This window comes from Nymphaea colorata, chromosome 12 (assembly GCF_008831285.2).
Source record: "Nymphaea colorata isolate Beijing-Zhang1983 chromosome 12, ASM883128v2, whole genome shotgun sequence".
Classification (NCBI taxonomy): Eukaryota; Viridiplantae; Streptophyta; class Magnoliopsida; order Nymphaeales; family Nymphaeaceae; genus Nymphaea; species Nymphaea colorata.
Window position 1 is genome coordinate 13,114,465 of NC_045149.1, and position 26,975 is coordinate 13,141,439.

General features: G+C 41.8%; 2 protein-coding genes across 2 annotated transcripts; both read left to right on the forward strand.

Moving 5' to 3' along the window:
- The first annotated feature begins 1,263 nt into the window (after positions 1 to 1,263).
- LOC116266442 (uncharacterized) lies at positions 1,264 to 4,117 on the forward strand. The gene is made up of 3 exons (XM_031647667.2): positions 1,264 to 1,366; positions 2,255 to 2,578; positions 3,884 to 4,117. Exons 1-3 carry the CDS (start codon positions 1,291 to 1,293, stop codon positions 4,024 to 4,026), a joined length of 543 nt encoding a protein of 180 aa, XP_031503527.2. The 5' UTR covers positions 1,264 to 1,290; the 3' UTR covers positions 4,027 to 4,117.
- Positions 4,118 to 23,507: 19,390 nt separating this feature from the next.
- Positions 23,508 to 26,384, forward strand: LOC116266441 (60S ribosomal protein L4-like). The gene is made up of 2 exons (XM_031647666.2): positions 23,508 to 24,733; positions 26,079 to 26,384. Exons 1-2 carry the CDS (start codon positions 23,618 to 23,620, stop codon positions 26,193 to 26,195), a joined length of 1,233 nt encoding a protein of 410 aa, XP_031503526.1. The 5' UTR covers positions 23,508 to 23,617; the 3' UTR covers positions 26,196 to 26,384.
- The last annotated feature ends 591 nt before the right edge of the window (positions 26,385 to 26,975 follow it).

Here is a 26,975-nt window from a genome sequence, read left to right on the forward strand (position 1 = left end):
ATAACTGATCTGCACGTTTCATGATAGAATTTCATATATAACTGATCTGAGCGTCACGTAACTGAGAGGCATATGCTGCAATGATTCACAAAAACTAGTTTTGGGAAATTCATATATTAATAAAGGGCTGTATTTTTGCCACAGTCTCCACAAGCGTTCTCATGCTTCTGGCTTTTCTGCAAGTGGCCTTGAAGTCCAAATCATGCTATGCATGCATGCCAAAATTAAAATCATAAAACTGTAGACTTTCCATTATTAATGTAGCTAGACATTTTAATAAACTATCACAGTCATTTCTTTCAACTGAGCCACGATTGTTCTTGATTTTAGTTATGGAAACGAATCATTGGAAAAAGTAAAACTGTGAAGGTAAGCTCGTATTTGAGGTTGTAGACTAACTGGGTCGAGTTGATCAACCATAGGCCAGCAGTCGATCCAGCTCGATCGCATTGACTCGTATTGCTTGGCACCAGCTCGAGATGAGCTTTACACAAGGTTAGCTCGAGCTCAATTTGGCAGACTATGTATGTCAGAATCATGAAGTCTATCAATTGAACACACAAGTGGGCGCTCTCTTCATACTGGGGAGAGAGGGACGGAGTTCTGATAATGAAGATGAAAAAATAAAGCCCTGAGTTTCATGTTTTCATGGCATATAGATCTACCGTCCTTATCCGAAACTAAACACTGAAGTTACACGAGCCTACCCCAGTTTAGTTTGTTTGACCCGAACTTGAATCGTCTGTTAAAGGAGCTTGATGTGAGCTCGAGTCCAGTCTGAGTGGGCTCGTCACATTGAACAACCCTTACTCATGATAAATAAATTTAAAAATCAAAGAAGTCGAACTTAATTAATTACCATAAGCCTGAGTCGGCTCGTCAGATTGAACAACCTTAGTCATGATAAACCAATTAAAAATCAACTCCCTGGTAAAACGATAGATGTTGGGTTCATTTTCAAGATTATGGCCAAAAGGCAGCATAAAAATTTTCCAATTATTTTGACCTGCCGTGGGAGGAGATCCAACGACTCTTCTGATCTAAGTGGCTCTCACGTTGTTGAGAAAACATATTGGTTAATGTATTGCACGCCTAGGCCGAAGGGCGCTATCCCTCTCTATAAATATCTCTCCCAACTTACCACAACTGCAGACCATGTCATTCAAAGAGGAGCAAAACTAAAGAAGAAGAAGAAGAAGAAGAAGAAGAAGAAGAAGGAGAAGAGTGATCTAGCATCTCGTCTCGTCTCCGTAGAGCTTGAAATTTCATATCTTGTCAAAAGTGTCGGCCATGGCCAAGTTTGAAGCTTCCGCAGCCGTACTTGTCATATTCTTGGCTTCCTCAATCGCCATTCAGTGTGCCTCAGGTAGTTTGGCCTGGCCTTTTAGATAACCATATTCGATCAAATCTTGGTTTTTCTTTTTCTTTCTATTTTCAGCTTTTCTACATATTTTGCTCCTGTGTTTGTCTTCGTAAAGCCATGCTCCTGAAAAAGTATGTTTGTGTTCATAAAGCCAATGGCGGAACTAAGTTGTGGCTGCTATAGACAATTGCCTAATAGAATTTGTTTATTTACACATACACAGTTCATTAATTTTTACTTTTTTATATATGACTGTACAGGGAGGGCATTTTGACGGCCTTGAATTTTGATTATAGAATTGGCCTTGAATTTTGATTATAGAATTGAAATTCTAAAAAAAATTGAAATTGGAATAAAAATTCCTGCTCTAGTTTCTCTTTGTATTTGATAGTTTAGAATTTTGATTTGAGAATTAAAAATGACGTTTTTGATAAAACATGAATTAAAATTATAGAATTATGAAATAAAACTGTTATGACTTATGCCTCAAAGAGAAAAAAAAAAATTCCAAAATTCTGAAATCATAATTCTATCTAAAGGTAGAATCATAATTCAGGAATTTTTTGAGCTTATAATTTCTAAATCAAAATTCTTTGTTTGATAGCACCATTCTCATTTTAACAAACATGACAAAATTTTAATTTTCGAATTCCACAATTCTGATCTCATTAAGCACCACCATATAATTTTGACATTTAAGGTAAAAACGCCGCTTAACAAGAAATGTCTAACTCCGCCAATGCATAAAGCCGAAATCATACGAAGCTTCATTGTTAACTTTATCATCATACGATGAATATTAACTTTCCTTTCCGCATTGAGAAACCCGGCCTCACAGTGAAAGAAGAAATATTATATAATTTAATTTGTTTCCATATCGCCGGAGAACAGGTGAGCTTGTGTGTGAAAACCTGCCGGCGGACGTCTGCACCTTCGCAATATCGTCGTCCGGAATGCGGTGCGTTCTGGAGAAGTACAGGCGTGGCGGAGAGGTGAAGTATGAGTGCAAGACGTCGCAGGTGAAGGCGGAGAACATGGCGGAGTGGATTGAAACGGATAAGTGCATCGATGCGTGCGGAGTTGACCGGAGTTTGGTTGGCATCTCCTCCGACTCGCTGCTCAATGTTGAGTTCCTCAGCAAGCTTTGCGCTGCTCCTTGCTACAAGGATTGCCCTAACATTGTCGACCTCTACTTCAACCTGGCCGCAGCCGAAGGTACGTCCGTTCAGCATCCAAGAACATTGGATCCAATGGTCCTTCCAATTGAACTTAATTAAGGACAAAAAGAAACCCAAAGCAGGACAATAAAAGATAAAGTCCTTCCGGCAAAAGCCCTCTTTGTTCAGGTTGAAGATAAAAGACTTATCGACACTTTCAATCATTTGCATGTCATATTGATATTGCGATACATACCTTGAGATGGCCCTAAGTAGGGTGGCATCCAATGGTCTATTGATTCTTTTTCCAATTTGCTAAAATTTTCTCGAAAAACTTTTTATGGGTGTCCAATTGCATTTTTTGTAAGGTTACGTTTGACTATCGCGCATCTCCGATCTGGGCTGAGATCCACGGTTATAAGGTGCCATACGTTGGCCAAATTAAGGCCTCTTAGAAAATCCAAGACTATCAACTTTCCTCGACAACTAGCTACATGATACCTGCAAATGCATTTCATCTGCAGATTATAAAGAGAATTTTACTTATATTTATCAGGAAATTAATGTATCAGCTTGTAGGGAACTGCAGTCAGATCTTCACATTAATTCCATGTATGGTTCAATTAAATCCAGATAGAATAGCTAAATTCGAAAGCCAACATGTTGTGGTGGATGTGTCGGTAAAACGCGTATTTGGTGTAGTGTTAACAACAACTACCCAACACTAAATGCCTGGCATTTTAATACCATGTATTCAAAAGTCGCCGTGTTGTTCCGACTAGCCTTGAGTGGTAATAACCATAGCCACAATTATCCTTTTTTCCTTGAAAGTCTCCAAGATTTGTACCAAACTAGCGCTTCTGACACTACTAATTTTTGCTGGCAATGGATCTGTTATATTTAAAGGGTCTGGTTTTTTTCCCCCCACTTTCTATATATTAGTGATTGGTAGAAACCAGACGGCCTGTAGTAAAAGACAAAAACTAGACACTTTAAATATGACATTTAAAGTTTTTTCTTTTTAAATTTAGGATAGGTCGATGCAAAATATATATTAAGTTGATTATTTTTTAGGTTTTAATAGTGTTTTTGTAATAAACAAAAATGAATGGTTCTCATAGCATCAAAATTCTAATGAATACAAAAATCAACATTTTTCATAATAACTACTTGATTCAAAGCATGTTTTATATTAAAATAATTTTTATAAATATATTAGGATGTTTATATTTCATTTAAAATAATTTTTTCGCAAAATATAAAAGGGTCTGGTTTTCGTCCCCGACCTAAAGTGTCCGGTTAAACATGAAGAAATAACTTATGTACATTCTACTATTATTAATTTATTGGTTAATCTGAGCAGGTGCTTTCCTTCCCAAGTTGTGCGAGGCTATCCAATCAAATCCTCGACGTGGTATGATGGATGTGTTCCTGTCTGGTTTTACCGATGGTGATGCAGCGGCACCAGCATCTGCACCCGCACCGGCATCCATGTCTACACCATGATCATTGTTAGCTATGGCCTTACGTAAAATATTTACCGTCCTAATTTGTATTTTTTTTTCTTTTTGAGTATCTTGTAAGCAATAAATTGGCCTGCTGGAATGCATATTTAAGCGTCAATATTCTTTCTTTCTGTTCAGCCTTATAATATTACGGATGTAAGAAAACTGTATGTGTTGCATTAATTACATTATAACATCTGTTTGTAATATAAGATAAGCGTACACTCTCGATACTTTTATATCCTATTAGCGTAGTTAACCCGAAAATTAACGAAAATTGATTTAAACATTTATTGGCATGCTTAAAATTACATAAATGCTTATACAAAAGTGTAAAGCCTTCTAGCTCATGAACGAGGGTTTCCTCTTCCTCCAAGGGACATGGCTATTCCAACACAAAGCAGATAATATGTTCGATCATATATCATGGGTCCCCTTGACCGAAGCTGTCTTTCTTGGCTGCACAAAATCAGATTCTAACTAAACTTCCAATATGTATGTTCATGTTATTTTTTATATGTGTTTCAATTTCTTGAATTCCCAAGCTTCTCGACCAAGGAAAAAAAGAATCCTGTGAACGATATTGATAGAACATAGTTCTGCTTGTAAACTAATCAGCTAATTCTTTTGATTCACAACAGAAAGCTAATCCTCCCTTCCTAAAATAAAGTTAGAAAGTTACCAATTTCCTTGTTGTTTGATCATGTGCCAAATATTTGGTTCGTCAATCACGTGAATGGACTTTGTAATGTCTCCCAGCAACCACTACCTCAGATACATAAGGATGGGCTGACCAGCCAAGCCTCTCAGAAAGAGAACAGTGTCCGCCAGCTGAAAACCTGGAAGATTGTTCAAGTAAATGAGGATAGTCTCCAACATCTACGAAACTACAAAAGAGTATAATAGTGCACCACTTCTGCTCGAGTCTTGTGTGCTTAGTAATGATGGGATGTTTATTTCAGGTTTTGGCTACAGAGGCACTCTTCCCAGGAAATTGATAACCTTCCAACTCATGCAAGAGGCCATAATCAAGTAGACTTCCAAGATGTCAACCATAGTCAACAAATAAACATATCAAGCTAAGTCACCTGGGCACCGTTATGGGTTTGGGTATGGCAATGAGGGTACGGGCACGGCAATTTTAGAAAACATAGAAAACATGGATACAAGAGAGTTTGTGTGTGTGTGTATATATATATAAACAAAACTTTGACAAACTTAGAATTTTCTTGTGTTAATTTGTAAGTTCTAAATATTTAAGTTGTGTTTTTGTAATGAGTAATTTTTTTGTAATATGGATAAACTTAGTGGGCCTAATAGAAAGTTTCAAAAGCTAAACAAAAGAGAAAGAAAGGGGCACTGCAGTCCTGCAAGAGGTATGGTGTCTCTCTAACTTTCCCTTCAAGAAAGGGGCAGAGCAGTCCTGCAAGAGGTATGGTGTCTCTTCCTCTCTAACTCTCCCTCTCCTCCCCACCCCTTCTTCTTCCTCTCTTACCTTTCATGAAAACCCACCATCTGATTTTTTTATTTTAAACTTTAACCAAAAAAGGTATGTCGGGGATGTGTCCCCATACCCACCTTGCTGCACCGGCTTACCAACACGGGTACGGGGACATTTCCCCTATGACCTATATTTCAAGGCATATTACATTTCTTCTACAAGCAAAACTGTGGTTTCATCTCCTTTGGTAAACTTAATGACCACCTAAAAGAACATAATATATTCCTAGTTTATCATCTAACGAATAATCAGTGTCTCATGCAACTGCATGGACAACATACCAGAATCCAAGGGATTTCAGCCACCAAATTCATTCAAAAAAAGAAACCAGTTATAGCCAAAATATGTATAGGAATCACCAACTTTCCTAAAAAAAACTGAAGCCTATGATTTCTAGAACATCTATGTCACTGAACAATCAAAATGAAGATTGAGAAATAAGTGACGTCGAACCATGTGATCTCTGAAAATAACCTTTTTAAGTACAAAGACAGCAATTCACAACAACGTTCTGTTTTTTTGAGTAACAATACAAATGTCCATGAAAACCCAGTTAATATATGGTCTTGAAACTCAAACTAACATGATTGTAAGATTGATGACGAGGAATTGCCTAATTCATTTCTACAACAAGCTGATTCAGAAGCTTGAGCCCAATAGAAAGCTATCACACTACAACCTTTTGACCCTCAAATAATTTTTTTTTCTCTTAAACATAAAACATTGAGGTGCGAAGACACAACAATTCAAAAAAGAAGGAGCTATGTCATTCAAAACAATGTGGCAAACCTTCATTTATATAACAATTTCAATTCATACAAAATCACATCTGTGTATGACAAAAATGTCTCAAACCATATTATTGATGACTAACAAAAACAATACATCAATAAAATCAAAATAAGACATGCCGACACTATAAAAGACCCAAAACCTCCTCAGTAAGATGTTAATGAAGTCATTTGATCAACTTGCTGACCCAGATCTACCAAAATCTGAAAAAGGAAGCAACTGAAGGCTTAGCCTTCAGTTGTATGGCAACAAGCCAGTAAATCCCCGAACCCTTTCGGTATGAGCTCAAATGAATCACAATTATAAAAACAAATCATCATCATGTTGTGACAGGGCATAGTCACATGACTTGACAAGGGCTACTCAATGGCCACAATAACACAATTCTAACTCCCATGCAAGGCATGCATAAATATATCATTCTCATTCATTTCATTCATATACATTTCATTCATATTCTTTTCATTTCATTAGCTTCAGCGAATTAACAGTTCCTGTGGGTGCAAACATAGACACGTGCACACCGTGGGCGGCCTACAGCCGGGAGACAACTCCCGTAGTGGCCCATAACAGTATGGATCCATTCCCACTGCAGCGGTAGAGCACTCATCCATGGATGTGTGAATTTCAAGGAGAGATACTCAGTCTTCCTTAGGACACCCAAGTTGGGAAAGCGGTAGCCCAACGCTCTAAGCACATCACACAACAGTACCTTAGGGCCTTGCACTGCCTGCACTCTGAACAGGCGAGACCAGTAGCGAAGGCGGGACAACTCCCAAATACATTGCCACAACCCACTGGTCTCTCATCTCTTATTCTTTCATTTTTATCATTATAATTACACATTAACAAAAAGACTGACTAGCTCATGAGGTTGGTTCATTTCACGAGTGCACCCACACCTCCAATTGCCTCCATACGATAGCCACACATATCATTAATATTCTTAACTAGCCGTTATACAATACGGGTACAACTACCCTCCAATTTCATTCATTTGCATCATTGCCCAGGACAATACATATGCAACAAATCACAACATTCACATTCATAAACATTCACATCTTATCAAACACATCAATTACATCTTTCAAAACTTAGCCAAATCCCGGAGAGTAGTCTCGATCCGTGATTGACTCGTAACTGTCCTAGGCAATTATCATTTTAGGACGCTTCTTAATGTACAATTGGAGTCGAGGAGGCACTCGACTTGATACCCCACCTCATCTGTTCTAAGCAGTTATCAATCTAGCATGCACATGCAATTGCGTAGAAATTTTTAAACAAAACTAATCACATAAGCATCAAACTCTCATGCATACATTCAATCGTTTTACAATCATTCAATCATATCACAATCCTAGGATTCAACGATCCTAGGAACACACATTCACAAGTTGGCCCCAGGCAGGGATTTGCCTGGAACACCACCATACCTGTCGCGCGTCCACAAACACCCAAAACGCCTTGAGCTTCGAATCTGGTCGCTCAAGGTCTACTGGACGTGCCCGGTGCACCTGCAAACATACACAAGTGGTAAAATCTCTACTTGCTTAGTTTCACAATCCATACAAATATAAAACAAAATCATTGAGGCACATGTCATCGCCTCAAGGGGGTGTCGACCGGTAGTGTCGACCCACAAAGCCCTCCAATAGGCCTCTTCTCAGCCCTAGAAGTTAACACCAAATGGTTTAAACTTCACGCTTTCGATTTGAACCGATCACTAATCCATTTATCTCTTGCTTCTTTAGTTGAGGCGTCAACCTAACATACCTACAATTCCCCAACAACAACGTACGTGCACCTCGACAAAAACATAATTCACGAGTTCGCTACCACGGTTCTAAATTTTCTCCACACCACAATAATTTCTACAATGTTTCTCCAATTGCTTCAAAAAACAACTTATAATGCTAAAGAGATAAACATACATGTGGGCCCTTGTCTTACTCAATATAGTCATAATTTTTCCCCAAAATAACAGCATCGCTAATATGCATTTTAAATCATCAATTCTTAATTCTAGCATGCTCAAACAATAATTATACGTGCTCGAATAAAAAATATACAACAATCTAAGCTCGATTAGGCCTTGCTCACCCTAATTTCAAAGTCTTAGTTGCTGCAGTCCTCTCGGCAGCCACCTCACGATTTCGAGTGATCCCCCAAAGAACCAAAATTAACTGTCGTCGTCACCTTTCAAACCTTCAACTCGCTGGTATGAGGGGAAGTGATGTGTCCCCAAACTGCAATACAAACCAATAGCCCTAAAAATAGTGAGAAGGGGCGAAAAAGAATTCAAGAGGAGGGTCTGACCAAGAGGGTTTGGGCAGAGTAGAGAACGTGCGGAAGAGAGTTGGCGGGAAGGAGAAGAAGAGAGAGAGAATGCAGAGAAAGAGAGAGACGGCCAGAGAGAGGGTGCTGACGGTGAGGGGAGAGTGCAGGCAGAGAGGGTGAAAGAGCATGAGAGTGGCGGAGGAGGGGAATACGACGGGAGAGAGAGGCGAGCAAAAGAAGGCGTTGGCAAAGAGAGACAGCCAGTAGAGAGAGGGGAAGGTGTGGTAAAATGGCAAGGGAGAAGAAGAAGAAAGAAGAGACAGAGGGAGAGACCGATGGCTCACCTGAGCGCCGCCGCCGCCGTCGTTCACTTCCGTCGCCGCTGCACCGACCTCCGTCTTCCTCTTCTCTGTGTTGGGCATTCACTTGCAGCAAGAGAGACAACGAAAAGGGAGACCGAGAGGAGGAAGACGAGGAAGAAGAGACGTCGGGTTCCTTGACGCAAGCGGGTTCGGGTTCGGCTCTGGACCCGATCCGGCCCTCCAGAAAATGTCGAAATTGTTACATCCTACCCTCCTTAAATAAAATTTTGTCCTCGAAATTTAGATCATACCTCAATGTAAGAACAAATGTGGATACTTCTTTCGCATATCTTTCTCAAGTTCCCATGTGTTGTCCTTCAACCCATGCTGTTGCCACTCCACTTTCACTAAAGGAATCCTTTTCGTGCGAAGCACTTGTTCTCTTTGATCCACAATTCTAATAGGTTTTTTTCATTGTCAAATCATCTTGCACCTGAATACATTGAAAATCAATCACATGTGTAGGATCTGGTACTAATGACCTGATGTTACCTGAAACCACATATGCATAAGCAACATAAACAATAAGTTTGCAAGATGGAGAAACTGTCATCCAACCACCAAATGAAGTCAGCATGTCGCACTGTAAAAAAGCATAGATGAGGCATGAATAAAATTCCATTATAAGAGGAAAAATGCATTAACATCCCTGCAGCTCCTATAGGCACATGCATTTGTTTGCCATTTGGTTTTTCACAAAGACCTACAGCGAAACTTAGAACAAGGTATCTATTGACAAACCAAGATGAGCCATAGCATATTTTATACAGACTTTCAAGTACTAGTGAACTTCTAGAACTACTTGCTTTTTTAATTTCATCAGCAGAATGATTACTTCTCAGAAACACAGCAAGGCTTTTCAAGCATATACTGACTATTTTAGATTTATCAGTTTCTCACATTCAAACTGAAGGAAACAGAAAAGTAAGACTCTAAGAAACTATAAAATATCTTCGTTAAGAAATTGCTCCAAAACCCTAGGCTAGCTAGACCTATTCCCTTTTACTCAGCTAGCCTGACTGCCAAACCAACTGAGATGGCAAGGAACTGGATATAGACCACAAGGACAGACATAAAGTTTAAGTGCATACAAATTGGATGCTATTTCTTTTTTACTTCCTTTTGAAGTTGTTCAAAGTGAACTAAAGTACAAAATGGCAAGATGATGATGAAACTAATGTACAAGAAAGGGATTAAAACTAACTTAAATTGCTGACTCTTCCATTCCTCATGTACTGGCATAGCTTAAAACTAAGCACTGGAAATATGATAAAAAATATACGAAACCATTAACTATAATGGATATAAGGATATTATATTTATTGTATTATAACAATTCATATTATATATATAATTGTCCAACTTATATACGTATGTACTAATAATATATTACGTATATATTATATGCAATATAATATATGTTGCTGGAAGCAAGACGAGAGAGAGGAGAAGAGTTTGAAAGCGAGAGAGAGAGAGAAAGTTCTGTTCGTTGTTCTAATAGTCTGCCCTATTCTCACGTCAAATGAGAATTAAGGTAAGATAACAAATGACAACACTAGTCCACTACTAAAACATTTATTTGTAAAGAGTTGTTCCTAAAACTCTTAAATATTCAAAAAACCACCTAACACAAATATTATTCAACAATATATATACAATATATATTAACATATATAACAGAAATGTAATACTTGTACGATAACAGATATATACGCAGCATGCATGTCAAGAACGGTTCTGTCCATCACGGTGGATAAAAAACCTCCCAACTCCGAAGCACAGCCTCCCCCACAGTCTCGGCCCAGGGGGGTGGTCTCTTGCTACTTTATTATTTGTTTGCACAAGGATGATGTAGATTTAAGAAAAAAGAAACAATATCCTTCATTGTATTTTAGATTGGTTATGTTAGTCATTTTAGCTAAGGCCGACTGTGTTTTTCCTTCGGTTAAGTGTGTTTTGTGTATTCTTTGCATCAGATTTGATTATTTCTGGGTTTTTACCTCTTCACTTTTAAATCCTTAAGGCCGTTTGATGGCCTGGAAATATATTTCTGAAAATATAGGAAATGGAAAAATGAAATGGAAAAAATCTTTCCAATTCCAATTTTGGTGTGTGTGTGATGACTCAGAAATATATTTCCAATTCTATATTTCTGAGTTTGATGGTACAGAAATATATTTCCAGATTTCCAGAAAATTAATTCTTAGTTTGATGATAAGGAAACATTTGTCCAGATTTACAAAAATTAGATAAATAACCACACCAAATACATAAATAACCCTCCATTGCGAGTCTTTTTCCTGCAAGAATACAAATATCTGCAGTAAAGTTTGAAGAACATTTCAATGCATCAAGCTCTCCAGCTTTACAACATAAAGAAGGATAACATCAAAAGCAAATAAGTAGCATGATCCACGTCCAACATTGTGTGAATATACAAAGTCGCTTCTTGTAAACCTGAAAAAAATATGGACTTGTGATAAACAGTAATTACAGAACAAAATCAGCCCTGATATGCAACCCAGTGGAAAAAGGAAGGCTACAGGGCTATGCTATTAAGTCGAAGAAACCAAAGCAGTACACCTCCCTCAGTATCATATCGCGTATTCAATAGTATCTCAAATACATTCAATGGAAATATGTTAATCTTGAAGGCAGTGGCTGAAGAATACGAGGGGAGCGACTGGAGTATCTGACAGAGTACTTGCAATGGCGCTGTTGTTGATCATTGAAGCATTTAAATGGGAAGGAAAAAATGTCAACTTCCTCAGGATTTACAAACCCACATATATAACTCTACTCAGAGCCTTAGACCATGGGTTCAGGGCCATAACTGCCCAATTCATGCATGTGAGCTTTCTTCCCATCGTCTGTGGAAAAGAACATGCTTTAATCAGTTCCAAATCCTTACGGAAAAAGAACAAGAGTTAAAAAGTTCCAACATATTCATAATAAATATTCACACCATAAACTGGACAATACTATCATCCACTCAAAAATGTTAAAAACTAGCATAAGCATGAGCTTCATATGGATAGTCAGCAAAGTTCAGCCAACAATTATCCAATTTAAGGAAACATAAAACAGATATTTGCTCAATTGGTGCTATTGTAGTTGCAGATGTAGTCGGTTTTGAATAATGGCAAAGACTGATCATGGACCTTTTATTATTACTAAAACCACCTATTCTCGAACATAGCCAGCCCAAACTTGAAGTCTTTCTTTTTTGTGTGAAAGAACTCAGTATTCAGTTGGGTGTCTTCTCAGCCGATTCTACCCATTTGTCAGCTTAACGACGGTTGGATCTTGCTGCAGCTAGAAGCAGTAATATCAGCCATTTTGCAGCCACCTTGACCTGACAGGAAAAGGAGGAGACGATGGTTCCTATATTAACCAGTCATGCTTCAAACATATGCTGTATGTTTGAGTTATCTTAAATGCATGCTGGGATGCAATCAAACCTGTAGCAAGTAGAGGTTTTGGTTACTTGAATGTGAACAGTGCAGGTGCAATTTTTACCTTTTTGAGGAGATCTGATTTATTGTTTTTGGTCACTACTAGTGCAAAGTAAAACAGACAGTTTCTGCAGCATTTCTGCCTGAAGCAGAAAGCCAAGAAACAACAACTACCCAACTAGTGACAAAAGCATAATGGAAGATCTAAGAAAACCCCTGACAGGCATCGAAGGGGTTATAACAAGGTATTCAAGAGATCATGAAAGAAACAGAACTCAGCACCAAGTGAAAAGATTGATGCCTAACAAAATGAAAAAGAAGTTTGACTGCATCATCTTATAGAAACAGGAATTGCAAAAAGAAATGATCATAAAATTAGAAGAGATACATGTACATGAAAAACAAAAACATTCAGAAATAGCCGTTACCTGACTAGACAGACGGGTGGCAGCCCCATAGCAGCATAAATCTCGGAGTATGATTACCACAAGATAGCTACTGCTGATCCAGTACTCGGTATCTCCTATATGAATCAATCAGACGTGGGTTATATCCCTTCTGAAGCATTTCATCCATCCATACCTCAGCGTCCCTAAGCCTGCCATATCTCCGAAAACCATTTATTAGTATGTCGTACATCCACATGTTGGGAGGATGTCCGCTTTCCCTCATTCTGTTTACCCAATTACAGGCATCGTCAACCTTTCCCTCTCTACAAAGAGCACGCAGCAACATGTTGTACGTGATGGTTGTTGACAGGGAAAAGCTGTTCAATTAACTCTCCCAAATTCTCCGAAAGTATTGGTAACCCCTCCGTACCATCCCTAGTAGCAAATGCACTAAATAATCGACCATTTTCTTCCGCTCGACGGGACCCAGCGGCAGGAAGGGGGGAACGATCTTGGGGAGCGTGGCAGGTGATGTATGGAGATAGAACGGGGGAGGGAGAGAGGAAGGAGGAAGGCTTCCGGCCAGTAAGGGGTAGGAAGACGAGGAGGACTCCATGGCGGAGAGAGAAGGAGGAGGAGCTGCTCCACCTGGTTGAGCAGAGTAATACCAACATGCTTTGACGCGCAGGGTCATGGGCGGAATGGAGAAAAGGGTGACAGAGGAAGAGAGATTGAAAGAGAGAGAACGAGAAAAAAGAGAGAACAACCGGAAAGAGATAAACAGGAGAGAAATGGATGTACCTTTCACCGGCGGCCGGCGATGGATGCCCGACGCACCGAGAGTGGAAGAGAAGTCGTGGGAGAAATGAACCTCCTGCTTCACGGCGCGTGAGGACGCAGAGTATGCGTTGCGTGAGGACGAAGACGAAGAGGGCTGCGTGAGGACGAAGACGAAGAGGGCTGCGTGAGGACGAAGACGAAGAGGGCTGCGTGAGGACGAAGACGAAGAGGACTGCGGCTGCGAGAGGCAACTGAGGGAAGAGGCGATACGCGCGACCGTGCCCTAACGGTCCGTAAAAAATTTCCCAAAAATTATTTCGGTCTCTCCAGGTGGAGATTTTTTTTCCCGAAAAAAAAATCTGGAATCGATCTCAACGGTCGATTATCTTTTTCCGCGTAAAAATTTTGAAAATTTGAATTTTTTTCTGGATGAACAGTATTTTTCCAGGCCATCAAACGGCCCCTTAGGGGCCGTTTGATGGCCTGAAAATGTGGAATTAGAAATATATTTCTAGAAATATATTTCTTGAAAAAAATGAATGGAAAAAATCTTTCCGATTCCAATTTTGGTGTTTGTGTGATGACTAAGAAATATATTTCCAAAAATATATTTCTATGTTTGATGAAAAAGAATTATGTTTTCAGATTTCCAGAAAATTAATTCTTAGTTTGATAATAAAGAAACATTTTTCCAGATTTACAGAAATTATAGAGAACTGATCAGACATGACACGAGGCATATATTTTTGCTTTACAAATTTTTATTTATGGTGATCAGATGTGCAATCGATGCGTCCTCTGTCAGGCCTTTGATGAGATTAGCAGCTTCATGTTTTAACATTGAATGAATGTCGTCGGCGCCCTTTCCCCCCAAGATTTGGCGTCAAGGAATCATGTGTTCCTATTAATTTTGAAGGGTAGATCAACAACAGCTCTTGGCCGCACCATTTGTCGTCATGACAAGCTGGAAGTTCTTGACAGATGCAACTGTAACACGCCCATGGAAATTCAAACAGGTAAGCTGGGGAAGTCCAATAAGCAACCAATAAGAAGCAGGTCCAACTAATGCTGCAACATGTACAGATTGCACAAAACTGCCATAGAACTTCACCACATGCAAAAAAGTGTCATGAAGAAAATTCGCCAACGAGAAAGTCACATCCTAATGCAGGGGGGAGCTCTATACCAACATTATAGTATTATATTTTGAGATGATGCATGAAATATATGCTGTTATGTACCTTGATTTTACAATATCTATATATGAAAAAAGAACCAAATGATAGATTACAACTCTTTTTTTGTTTCAGAAATCCCAGTTTGTAGGACCATTTGTTCTTGTAGAAATACGAACAAGAAGAAGACGAAGAGAAACAATGATCACGATGTAACATGGAAAACCCTCAACACGAGGGAGAAAAAACCACAAATGAGGAGGAGTTGGTGCCCACTAGCAGCCAAACTCTCTCTCTCTTAAGATTATCATTAACATTTAAGGATTAGGGTTACATGACTTAAGTAGAGCCCAAAACGGGCTACAAGGCGGGTCGGGTATGGATCCGGACCCGAAACACACAATCTATCAACACTCCCCCTCAAGTTGGGCATACATATCAAACATGCCCAACTTGGATACATTCCTCTCAAATGAAGCTGAAGGAAGAGCTTTCGTCAGAACATCAGCAGTTTGGTCTTCAGACTTCATGTAAGGTAAGATCAACTCTTTCGCATCAATTCTTTTCCGAATGAAATGACGACCAATTTCAACATGTTTTGTTCTGTCGTGAAGAACAGGATTGTTGGCTAAGTTGATTGCAGACTTGTTATCACAGTACATCTTCATAGGTCCTTCAATCTCTATTCCAATGTCAGTCAACAATATCTTCAACCATAATAACTCTGACACTCCCATAGCAACTGCCCTATATTCTGCCTCTGCACTGGATCTAGAGCAAACATCCTGTCTCTTGCTCCTCCATACAACAAGGTTTCCTCCCAAGTAGACACAGTACCCTGTAGTGGATCGTCTGGTATCACCACAACCTGCCCAATCCGCATCAGAATAGCCTTCGATTTCCACAGTCTTTTGTTTCACATACAGGAGTCCCTTGCCAGGATTTTTCTTCAGGTAGCATAGCACTCTGTCCACAGCCTTCAGATGTGCATCGGTTGGCGCATGCATGAATTGGCTCAAAACATTCACCGCAAAGGTGATATCAGGTCTCGTGAGGGTAAGATAAATTAGCTTCCCAACCAAACGTTGATATCTTCCATTGTCTTCTTCACAGAGAGGCTCTCCATCTCTAAGACTCAACTTGTGCCCAGTGTCAAAAGGGGTAGGAGTAGGTCTACATCCCAATTTACCAGTTTCTTCCAGCAGATCTAATGTATATTTCCTTTGGTTTAGTACAAGACCAGTACTAGACCTAGCAACCTCCATACCAAGAAAATACCTTAGCTTGCCAAGATCTTTGAGGTCGAATTCTGTAGCCAGTAACCCTTTTAGCTTGATAATCTCCTCCTCATCATCTCCAGTAACAATCATGTCATCTACGTAGACGAGCAGGAGAGTAACCCTGCTCTCCTTCTTCTTCACAAACAGAGTGTGATCTCCATTTCCTTGTTTGTATCCATGACGTATCATCACTCTTCTCAGTCGTTCAAACCACGTTCTGGGCGATTGCTTAAAAAGAAAAGCTAAACATCCATTTGAGTGAGCATTGACAATCAAGGCTAATAATAAGGCCACTAGATTGAATCAACTTTGGAACCAGCAGATTGAAGAAGACAAAGTCCAAATTTATAAAAACCTACCTCCTCGCAAGCTCGCTCGATAGTTTTACATTCTGAGTTATATTGAGATAATGTCGAACCAGAAAAGAAGAAGCATGGTGACAACAAAGAAGAGCCCATCAACAATAGCAACCCCCAGCAAACCAACCTATCAAAAACTCTAAAAATCCCCACACCTGAGAACCGAACCTCACGCTCTCCAACTCAAAATCAAAAGAAGAACTGCATAAAAAAGAGGGAAATGCAGGAATCGAGAAACGGGAAAGGGGAAGGAGACAGGAGTTGAATCCAGAGCACAGCCAGAAAATGAAGAAATTAGAACCTGACGATGACGACTCGACCAGCGAAGTGGACCGCCTCTCCTTCCCGCACCGGCCTGCACAAAAGTCCTTCACTCTTCCAGCGTCACTCCTCCGCCTTCACAGATCTGCACAAAAAATTGGCTGCTTTTCACGGCAGACAAACAGCGACGAGATTGAGAGAGAGAGAGAGATGGTTACCTATGGTGGAGAGGCGGAGATGCACAGATCTGATGAGGATCTGATCTATGGCGGCGAGCAAGATGTGGTTGTTCCGACGAGAGAGACGAGGAGGGTAGCAGGAGAGTGAGAGGGCGAGATAGACAACGAGGGGAGAAGGAGACGCAGAGGCTGAGAGAGACGACGCAGAGGGCGAGAGAGGCGACGGAGGCAGCTGCAGGCCTGGGGCAGGAGGGAGAGGGAGGCGAGAGGACGAAGATGAGGGGAGCCCGACGCGAAGAACCCTAACGGGCAACAAAATAATTCTGGAAATATGTTTCCACCTCTCGCGGTGGAAACATTTTTCCGGAAACAAAATTCAGATTTCCACGTTAACGGTAAAAAAAATAATACCGTGTTTGTTAAATCGGATTTTTTTTAAAAATTTGAATTTTATTTCTTTCCCTACAGTATAATTCCGGCCCATCAAAAGGGCCCTTATGGTTTTCTGTCAATGACCAGCTTGGCTGTCCTGTAAGATTTTTGTCTCTTACAGATGGTTGTTCATGGATGGTTTTGCATTTGTGGATTGGGTTGTTCTTAATCGGTGCAGCAACTGTTGCAGGAAAGACTGGCAGTAGCTGTGCAAACAACGGATGAAGTGTCTGGGGAGAAGAAAGCTGTTAAGCAAAGAAGGGTGGTGTTGCGTGAATGGGTGTAGTAACCTCATTAGGCCATTATGTGTTATATAGCAACCTGCTTGAGGGTGTCAGTGGAATAAGTGAAATTGAATCATTTGAGTGTGCAGATTTCCCAACGGTAAAATTCCTTTTCACCAGTCTAGTCTGAAAACTCTTGTCTATATCTAAACGTCTTATGTTTGTGCTAACTCTAGCAAGTTCTGCGGTGAAGCTGGTTTTATCTTATCTACCAGTTGGCATGTTATGCAGCGTATTGCAGGGGGAATTAAATCATTTTTGTAGAAACACGAACCACAGAGAGAGAGAGTGGAGAACAAACACACAATCTACGTGGAAAACCTCAGAAAGAGGTGAAAAACCACGGGGAGGCTCTGACCTAGGGGCTCACCGCAACCCTAAGAGAGAGAAAATTATATTTCACTTAATTCAACACTAAACACAAGTGACAATATAAAGAGGGAGAGAGGAGAAGCCGCCTAGGGTACCGAGCCCGCCTCGGTACCCGCGCCCCATAGAACCGGGTCCAGATATGGACCCGGTTCCCATAACAACATATTCTAACACTCCCCCTCAAGCTTGGCATACATGTCAAACATGCCAAGCTTGCTAACATTCTTTTCAAATGAAGAAGTACAAAGCCCTTTAGTTAGGACGTCTGCAACTTGATCTTCAGACTTCATATATGGCAGAATCAGCTCCTTTGAGTCAATGCGTTCCCGGATAAAATGACGGTCAATCTCCACATGTTTGGTCCTGTCATGTAGAACTGGATTATTGGCAAGATTAATCGCAGACTTGTTGTCACAGTACATCTTCATTTTATCTCCCAGTTCCACACCAATATCAGTCAAAAGAATCTTCAGCCACAGCATCTCTGTAACCCCCATTGCAACAGCCCTGTACTCAGCCTCAGCACTAGACCTCGAACATACTTCTTGCCTCTTACTTCTCCAAACAACTAGGTTACCTCCAAGAAAGATACAATACCCTGTAGTAGACCTCCTTGTGTCAGTGCAACCTGCCCAAACCTGCCCAATCTGCATCTGAGTAGCCCTCAATAGTAAGTTTGTCTTGTCGAGTATACAGCAGCCCTTTTCCTGGGTCATTCTTTAGATACCCCAACACTCGTTCTGCACTCTTCCAATGACAATCCGTGGGAGCATGCATAAATTGACTTAGCACATTTACCGCATACGTGATATCAGGACGAGTTAGAGTAAGATAGATAAGCTTACCGACTAGCCTCTGATATCGCCCTTTTCCTTCCTCATCCAGAGTGGTGCCCGTCTTGATACTTATCTTAGTTCCCGACTCCATAGGAGTAAGATAGGGCCTACAACCAAGTTTACCTGTCTCCTTTAGTAAGTCAAGAGTGTACTTCCTTTGATTCATAACCAGCCCTGTCTCTGATCGAGCAATTTCTATCCCCAAAAAATATCTCAGCTTACCCAGATCCTTGAGGTCGAATTCTTTAGCTAATCTCTCTTTCATCTTTCTGTTTTCTTCTTCATCACTGCCCGTGACAATCATATCATCAACGTAGACAAGGAGAAGACTCACCAGACCATCTCTCTGCTTTATGAATAGGGTATGATCTCCATTTCCTTGCTTGTACCCAGTAGACTTCATAACGATCCTTAGTCTCTCAAACCAAGCTCTAGGCGACTGCTTCAAGCCATACAAAGCTTTCTTGAGGTGACAACATTTTCCCTCTTGAACATACCCGGGAGGCATGCTCATATAGACTTCTTCCTCCAGATGGCCGTTCAAGAACGCATTTTTAACATCAAGCTGGTCCATGCGCCACTTCTTGTGCACAGCAAGAGCAAGAATAACCCTCACAGTCTTCAACTTTGCAACAGGGGCAAAGGTCTCAAGATAGTCGATCCCATACTTCTGGCTGAACCCCTTTGCAACCAGACGAGCTTTATATCGATCTACAGTGCCATCAGGTTTGTACTTCACGTTGTAAACCCACTTAGAGCCAACTAAGTGTGTCCCTTTAGGGATATCAACAACTTCCCATGTTTTGTTCTTAGCTAACGCACCCATCTCCTCCGTCATAGCATGTAACCACTTGGGATCATCCTTAGCATCATCCACCGACCTGGGAATAACAACTTTGGATAAGGTTGTGATAAAACATTTGTAATTTGTACTGAGCTTAGCATAAGAAACAAATCTCTGAATAGGGTGAGAAGTACATGACCTGGTGCCTTTGCGCAAAGCAATAGGGAGCTCTTCATTCGATGGACTTGGGTCATCCGGGGAGATCACAAGATTGGGATTGGTTCTATCCTCATCACCAACATCTTCCACAGTAGCTTTCTCCTTTCTGACATAAACCTTGCCAAACAAGTGATCCCGGGCAACAGTGGGCTGAGCATCCACCGTGACCCCTTCCATATGACTGCCCTTCTCATTACTGACCGTGACCGTGTCAATCACACTGGGACTAACCTTGTAATCCAAAAACTCCATAAACTGAATCAGCTGATTAGAGGAATACTCTTCCCCTTTGTTCCCAAGACACTCCCCCTGAAGAGTATTCACCGGAAAATACGACTCATGTTCATGAAATGTGACATCCCTCGAAACATATACTTTGGAAGTAGTGGGATCCACACATTTATACCCCTTCTGAGTGGAAGAGTACCCCAAGAAAACTCCTTTAATAGACCGGGGATCAAGTTTTTTGAGAGTAGGGCTATGATTATGCACAAAACAACTGCACCCAAAGACACGGGGAGTAAGAGGCCACGGATTCTGAGTAGGCCACAGGGTAGAATAAGGAGACTGACCATCCAGCACTCTAGTAGGCATACGGTTAATGAGATGTGCACTAGTGAGAAGTGCATCACCCCAATACCGCTTCGGGACATGACGTTGGAACATAATGGCCCGGGTAACATTCAATAGATGACGATTTTTACGTTCAGCTATACCATTCTGAGGAGGGGTATAACTACAAGAGGTTTCATGAACAATACCCTTTCCTTTCAAGAATTCATCAAGGGATTGGGAGACATATTCTCTTGCATTATCCGTACGGAAAGCTTGAACAGTAGTATGGAATTGAGTCTCAACAAAGGCAACAAAGTTTTTCACAACTGCTGGAACCTCACTACGTTCTCGCAACAAGTACACGAACGTACATCTAGAGTAATCATCAATAAGCGTCAAAAAATAGTGACAACCACCACACGTGGGTACTCCAGAAGGACCCCAAACATCGGAATGAACTAAGGCAAACGGATGAGTGGATTTATTCAAAGAAATAGGGTATGAAGCCCTGACATGTTTAGCCAATTGACACACTTCACAAGCGAAGGAGTCAATGGAGACAGAAGCAAACAAATGAGGAAACAACTTCTTTATTAACTGGAAGGGGAGATGTCCAAGACGCTCGTGTCATCGCAGAACAGTAGATCTATCATTCACACCAGACAAGTGACCACTCGTGGCAGAAATCAACGCTGAAGCAACTTGTACCGGCAGCAACAGACAAATCACCCTGTGTCAGAGAGTAAATACTGCGTTTAATCTGATAGGTACGCAGATGTCTCTTCTTGCGACCATACATCTTTGCAAGCACAGTCCACATATCAAAAGAGGTCGGCTTCCGCAGAATGAGGGGCTGGATATCGGATGACACGGAGCTGATAATCCACACCTTCACTTGGCTGTCCTCCAACGCCCACGTTGCCCATTGAGGATCAGATTTGATGGGCGCAGGTTTGTCGCCAGTGATGTAAGAGAGACGCCCACGGCTAGTAATCCCAATCTCGAGAGCGGCAGACCAAGATAGGTAATTGTCCTTGGTCAGACGGATGGAGGTGACCTGGAGCGGCACGTTCTCAGTCTTGGAGGCGCTGCCCGTGTCAAGAACGGCATCTTTTTGAGTCCCCATCGCTTCTGCCATCACAAACAAGCACACAGCAACAAGAGGCACAGCAGCGGGAATGAGGCAACGGCGACGGGAAGGAGGCAGCGGCGACGGCGGCGGGAATGAGGCAGCGGCAACGGAAAGCAGGCGACAGCGCAACACAGAGGCCACCCACGGTGGCAGAAACAAAGAACGGGCCGAACGGAGGACCGCGGAGGCGCAACAGAGGACAGCGGAACAGAGGACGGCGGCGGCGGAACAAAAGGACGGCGGCAGCAGAGCAGGGCGACGTCACAAGTGCAGCAGCGGCGCCGGAACAGAGGACGGTGGCGGCGGAACAAAGGACAGCGGCGGCAGAGCAGGGCGACGTCAAACGGGCAGTAGCGGCGCCGGAACTTCAACAGCGTCGGGCGACGAAAAAACTTGACGATCCTTGAAAAATACGCTTCTCCAACTCCGCTGGCTCTGATACCATGTAGAAACACGAACCACAGAGAGAGAGAGTGGAGAACAAACACACAATCTACGTGGAAAACCTCAGAAAGAGGTGAAAAACCACGGGGAGGCTCTGACCTAGGGGCTCACCGCAACCCTAGGAGAGAGAAAATTATATTTCACTTAATTCAACACTAAACACAAGTGACAATATAAAGAGGGAGAGAGGAGAAGCCGCCTAGGGTACCGAGCCCACCTCGGTACCCGCGCCCCATAGAACCGGGTCCAGATATGGACCCGGTTCCCATAACAACATATTCTAACAATTTTCAACTGATGGATGGGTTGCACCAAAACTTTCAAAGTGGATGGACAAATTTATGTTTTACATGCTCATATCTGGCAAGAAGGCACTGATTGATGGAAAGGTGATAGAAGAGGTCATGAAAAAACTTGATGCTGCAAAATGTGGTGTTCTGATAGGCGCAGGAATTGGTGGAATGAAGCTAAATAGTTGATTCTTATGTTTTCTGATATTTCGACTGTGTGCTTTGGAACCTCATCTTGGGAAATTCTGAGATGGATACAAGTATAGAACCTTTGTGTAGATGGCATGAGGTGTCATCATTAGTAAAATGTTACCTACAGGCTACAGCCTTAGTTTGTGACTTTGTGTTGACATCAGCAAGTGCTCCATGACTTAGACTTGAATATTGTATTAAAAAGGAAGTGAATATGTGAAGTATGCATATGCTCAAGGTCCAAAAACAGTTGTTTGTGTCTCTATTACTGCACAAAAGGTAGCAGCTAACTGAAAATGGCGATCTTAAGTAAAACCATCACTAAACAGAGAATAATCCCTCGTACAAATAAAAAGAATACCACATATCCAGTACATATAACGGTTGCATTAATACTGTCTGTATGTACTACCAGAAATCTTCTACGAACAGAAGCGTCCACCTCATAATTGACGCTGATGTTGGCAACAATTCCGATTGATACCCAAAAAAAAGCCGTATGTTCTACACTCGAGCAAAAGACCATAGAATCTGCGGCTCATGAGCTTCCCTTCCTTTAAATCATGCGAAAGGAGAAAAAATAAAAAACAACCAACCAAGAGATCATCCAAGCGAAACTTAAGGAGTCCAATTCCCCTAATTCTGTGCCTTCGCGGCCATACCTTCGGAAGCCGAGGATATTAGATCGTCGTTCCGTGACCCATCGGCGAGCCTGCGGCGACGAGTGCTTGATTCCCATTCTCTCGTGGTTGGTCCACCGTTTCCTAAACTTCACGGTGGAGGGTCGCCGGAGCAGGAGAGGACGGTCCGAGATCTTCGCCCTTTGGGCCTTCGATGTGCAGCCATATTCAAGGGGAAGCGCGAATTGCAGAGGGAGAACGCGCAAGGAGGCATCTTCTGGCGGGAAAAGAGTCTAAAGAGGGAGAGAGGGAACAAGAGTGAACGAGGGAGCGGGTAGCAAAGATATAGAGGAAAAGAGCGACAGCAGACGGAAACCGTGGTGCAGAAAATAACGCGATATTGTTCACGTTAATGCAAAACTAAAGGTTTTAAATTATGTTCAGGTTATTTCTCGCCGCTATTTTCCTAGGGTCAGGGAATTTACAAAAAGTACATCCACTCGAGCCAGCCTACATTTGCCACTGTCTATTTTGGGGAGGAGGTCCCCAGCGCCCCTTCCTAGGGTTTTGCTCTCGTTTTTCCCGGGGAGAGGGAGAGGGTGAGTGAGAGAGGAAAGCAATGGCTCCCCCCGCCACCGCTGCAGCCCGCCCGTTGGTGATCGTCCAGTCTTTGGAGGGCGACATGGCAATCGACGGCGCTGCGGCGTCCGTCCCTCTCCCGGACGTCCTCCGGGCTCCGATCCGGCCGGACATCGTCTCCTTTGTTCACGACAACCTCTCCAAGAACAGACGCCAGCCTTATGCGGTCTCCAGGCGCGCCGGTCACCAAACCTCTGCTGAGTCCTGGGGCACCGGCCGTGCCGTCTCCCGTATCCCCCGTGTTCCCGGTGGTGGCACGCACCGCGCCGGCCAGGGTGCCTTCGGGAACATGTGTCGTGGCGGGCGGATGTTCGCTCCGACGAAGATCTGGCGCCGCTGGCACCGCAAAATCAATATCAACCAGCGCCGGTTCGCCGTGGCCTCCGCCCTGGCCTCCTCCGTCGTGCCTTCTCTCGTCCTCGCCCGCGGCCACCGTATCGAGTCCGTTCCAGAGTTACCGCTTGTTTTGCCGGACTCCGTCGAGTCTATCGAGAAAACCTCCGGAGCGTTGAAGCTCCTGAACCAGATTGGCGCCGGTCCCGACGTAGAGCGCGCGAAGACAAGCCGGTCCGTTCGTCCTGGGAAGGGAAAGATGCGCAACCGCCGCTACGTTTCTCGCAAGGGCCCATTGATTGTCTACGGAACCAAGGGATCGAAGCTGGTCAAGGCTTTCCGCAATATCCCCGGCGTCGAAGTGGCCTGCGTGGACCGGCTTAATCTCCTTAAGCTTGCTCCTGGTGGTCATTTGGGTCGGTTCATCATTTGGACCAAATGCGCGTTCGAGAAGCTGGATGCCGTCTACGGTGGCTTCGACAGGGTGTCGGACAAAAAGAATGGCTACATTCTTCCCAGGGCAAAGATGACAAATGCGGATCTCGCTAGGATCATTAACTCCGACGAAGTCCAGGTGGTCGTGAAGCCCGCCAAGAAGGAGACTAAGCGCAGGACGCTCAAGAAAAATCCGCTGAAGAACATCGGTGCTCTCCTGAAGCTCAATCCCTATGCCAAGACCGCGAGGAGAATGGCTTTGCTTGCTGAGGAGCAGAGGGTGAAGGCTAAGGCAGAGAAGCTAGACAAGAAGAGGAAACAGCCGAAGGTATATACTCTTTGCTTTCCTCCTTAACTTTATTGTAGTTCGTCCTTACAGTTTCATGTTTGTTATCTTCTCTTGCTCTCCTCAGGTGTTAGTTACTTGGTTACCTCGGCTTGGTGGTAGGAGTCAATAGTATATGAGTTTATGCTTATATTGTCAAGGATCTTGCTCTCTCTAAGTGTTTTTTTTTCTTTCTTTTTTCTTGTGATTTTGCTGCTTGATTTTGTGATACTGGAATTACCTCTTCCTTTTCTTTCTGGTGCATGTTATGTAAGGTTAGTTGGGTGTTTTCGTTCAAGAGGCATATTTCAAGATTGATTTTCTCCCATAGATAACCATATTTGTAGGTACTTCTTATTGATATTAGTGATGTAAAGTTTGAGCAAGAAGGACTTTCGTTTCCTATATTGAACTACTTTGGTTCTGCAGAAGGTTTAGGTTTATTTTTCTCTCGTTAGGCTGACATTGGTTGACATATAAGTGAAGCAGTATGGTTGGGTTGTTGAGATGCCGTAGCATTTTGTCACAAAGTGTGCAATGCTAGCTGTCCTCCATTTTTTGGAATGCAGCCATTGTACTGCAAATGTTCAACTTTAGAATGTTCTGTTTTTCAATTTTGGAATTCAATATAAGAGGATTTGGGATCTTGAATGCTTTCCGCGCCCTTGTAAATATATTTGTAGAATTTTGTTCTAGGTTTTGGGCCAACTCTTGATTGGATGCACTCTCTTCTTGGCAGTAAATCCTAAGTAACAAATATTGTTTACAGACAGAGTTTTTTTTTCTCGTGGAAATCTGGAGAAAGCCTGAGCAAATTTTAAAACAGTTAAAAAAATATCTTAAAAGTAAAATGCAAATATTATTAAATTTCAATAGTAGAAAATGTGAAAAAAACGTAAAAAAAGGCAAAAAAAATATAAAAGCATATAAAAAAGAACGTTCCATGTTGGAAAAAGTGAAAAACGAGTCTTTTTTTCGTTTTTGCTCATTAAAAAAACACCTTTTTGCCCTATTTTTCGGCTGACCTATTTTTCGCATTTTTATCGCATTTTTTCTTAAAACACTATGTCTCTGTGCGTCTTGTATTTCTGTCTCTAGCTTGTATACTGTTGACAAAAAGCAATTGTTTCCCGTGGTTACATGTTATAACCTTTTCATCTTTGAATAGTCTGAAATTCAGATATCTCATCGTGTTTTCTATTTTGCGAATCTTTGAACTTCAAAACACTGTCCAGCTTATACCATCAAACGATTGATGAATCTCTTTGCTTATTGTCTTTGAGCTGGAGTATTTCATTGTATGATGCTTTTTTCTTGTTTTTTTTTTGTCTGAATGAATTGGTTGCAGGTGGCTAATCTGGCAGAGATAAAGGCTGCTGGCAAGGCATGGTATCACACAATGGTATCAGATAGCCACTACACCGAGTTTGAGAATTTTTCGAAGTGGCTTTGTGTGACGCAGTGAGTCTTCACATAGATTTGCTTATAGCTGTAGTTGAAGCATAAGGACTTGTTTTGTTTTGTATTTTGTCATTTCTTGGGTTGTTTTAATTACATTCATAATTTTGATAGTTCTAGAGGTGAGGATAGGTTTATTTGTCTATAACTGAAAATTTTTGGATTTGCATAAGCACATTTTGGATTGCCATTACCATTCCCAAGGATCCTACTCTTCCAGTCTTGCTCTTTATGGATGTGGTATATGGGTTGAACTGGACACCTATGGGCATGGAATATAAAATGACCAAAATACCCCCACTAAAATAAAGAAAAAAACTATTTAAAAAGGGTGAAAAAAGACTGTGAAAAAGTTTATACATTACTTTATAAAAATTTTCAAAAATACCCCCAACCCCTTTTGGTGCATTGAATGCACACATCTGTGCACGCAACTCAATCTCCTTGACTCTTCCACTATCCAAAAGTTGTGGAGTCTGTAGATATATTTGCAGTCGCACAAGAAGATAATGGAACTGAAATGGAGAGTGCGATGTTATTTCCCTTTGGAGGTGAAGTATGTATACAATCAAGAACTAATTTTTAGACAGTTGGAAGGTGCACCAATAGGAATAGAGCTTGAACCAAATATAATTAAAATTTCCTGAAATTTCCACAGGAATACATCTTGCTAGGCCTGGACCCACACTGGTTAAGCATGATTAATTCCATAGGGATAATTAATTAACTAAATTTTAAACTCAAGCCAAGCCCCTTCAAATTGGTGCGTGCAAGTTGCAGACGTCCA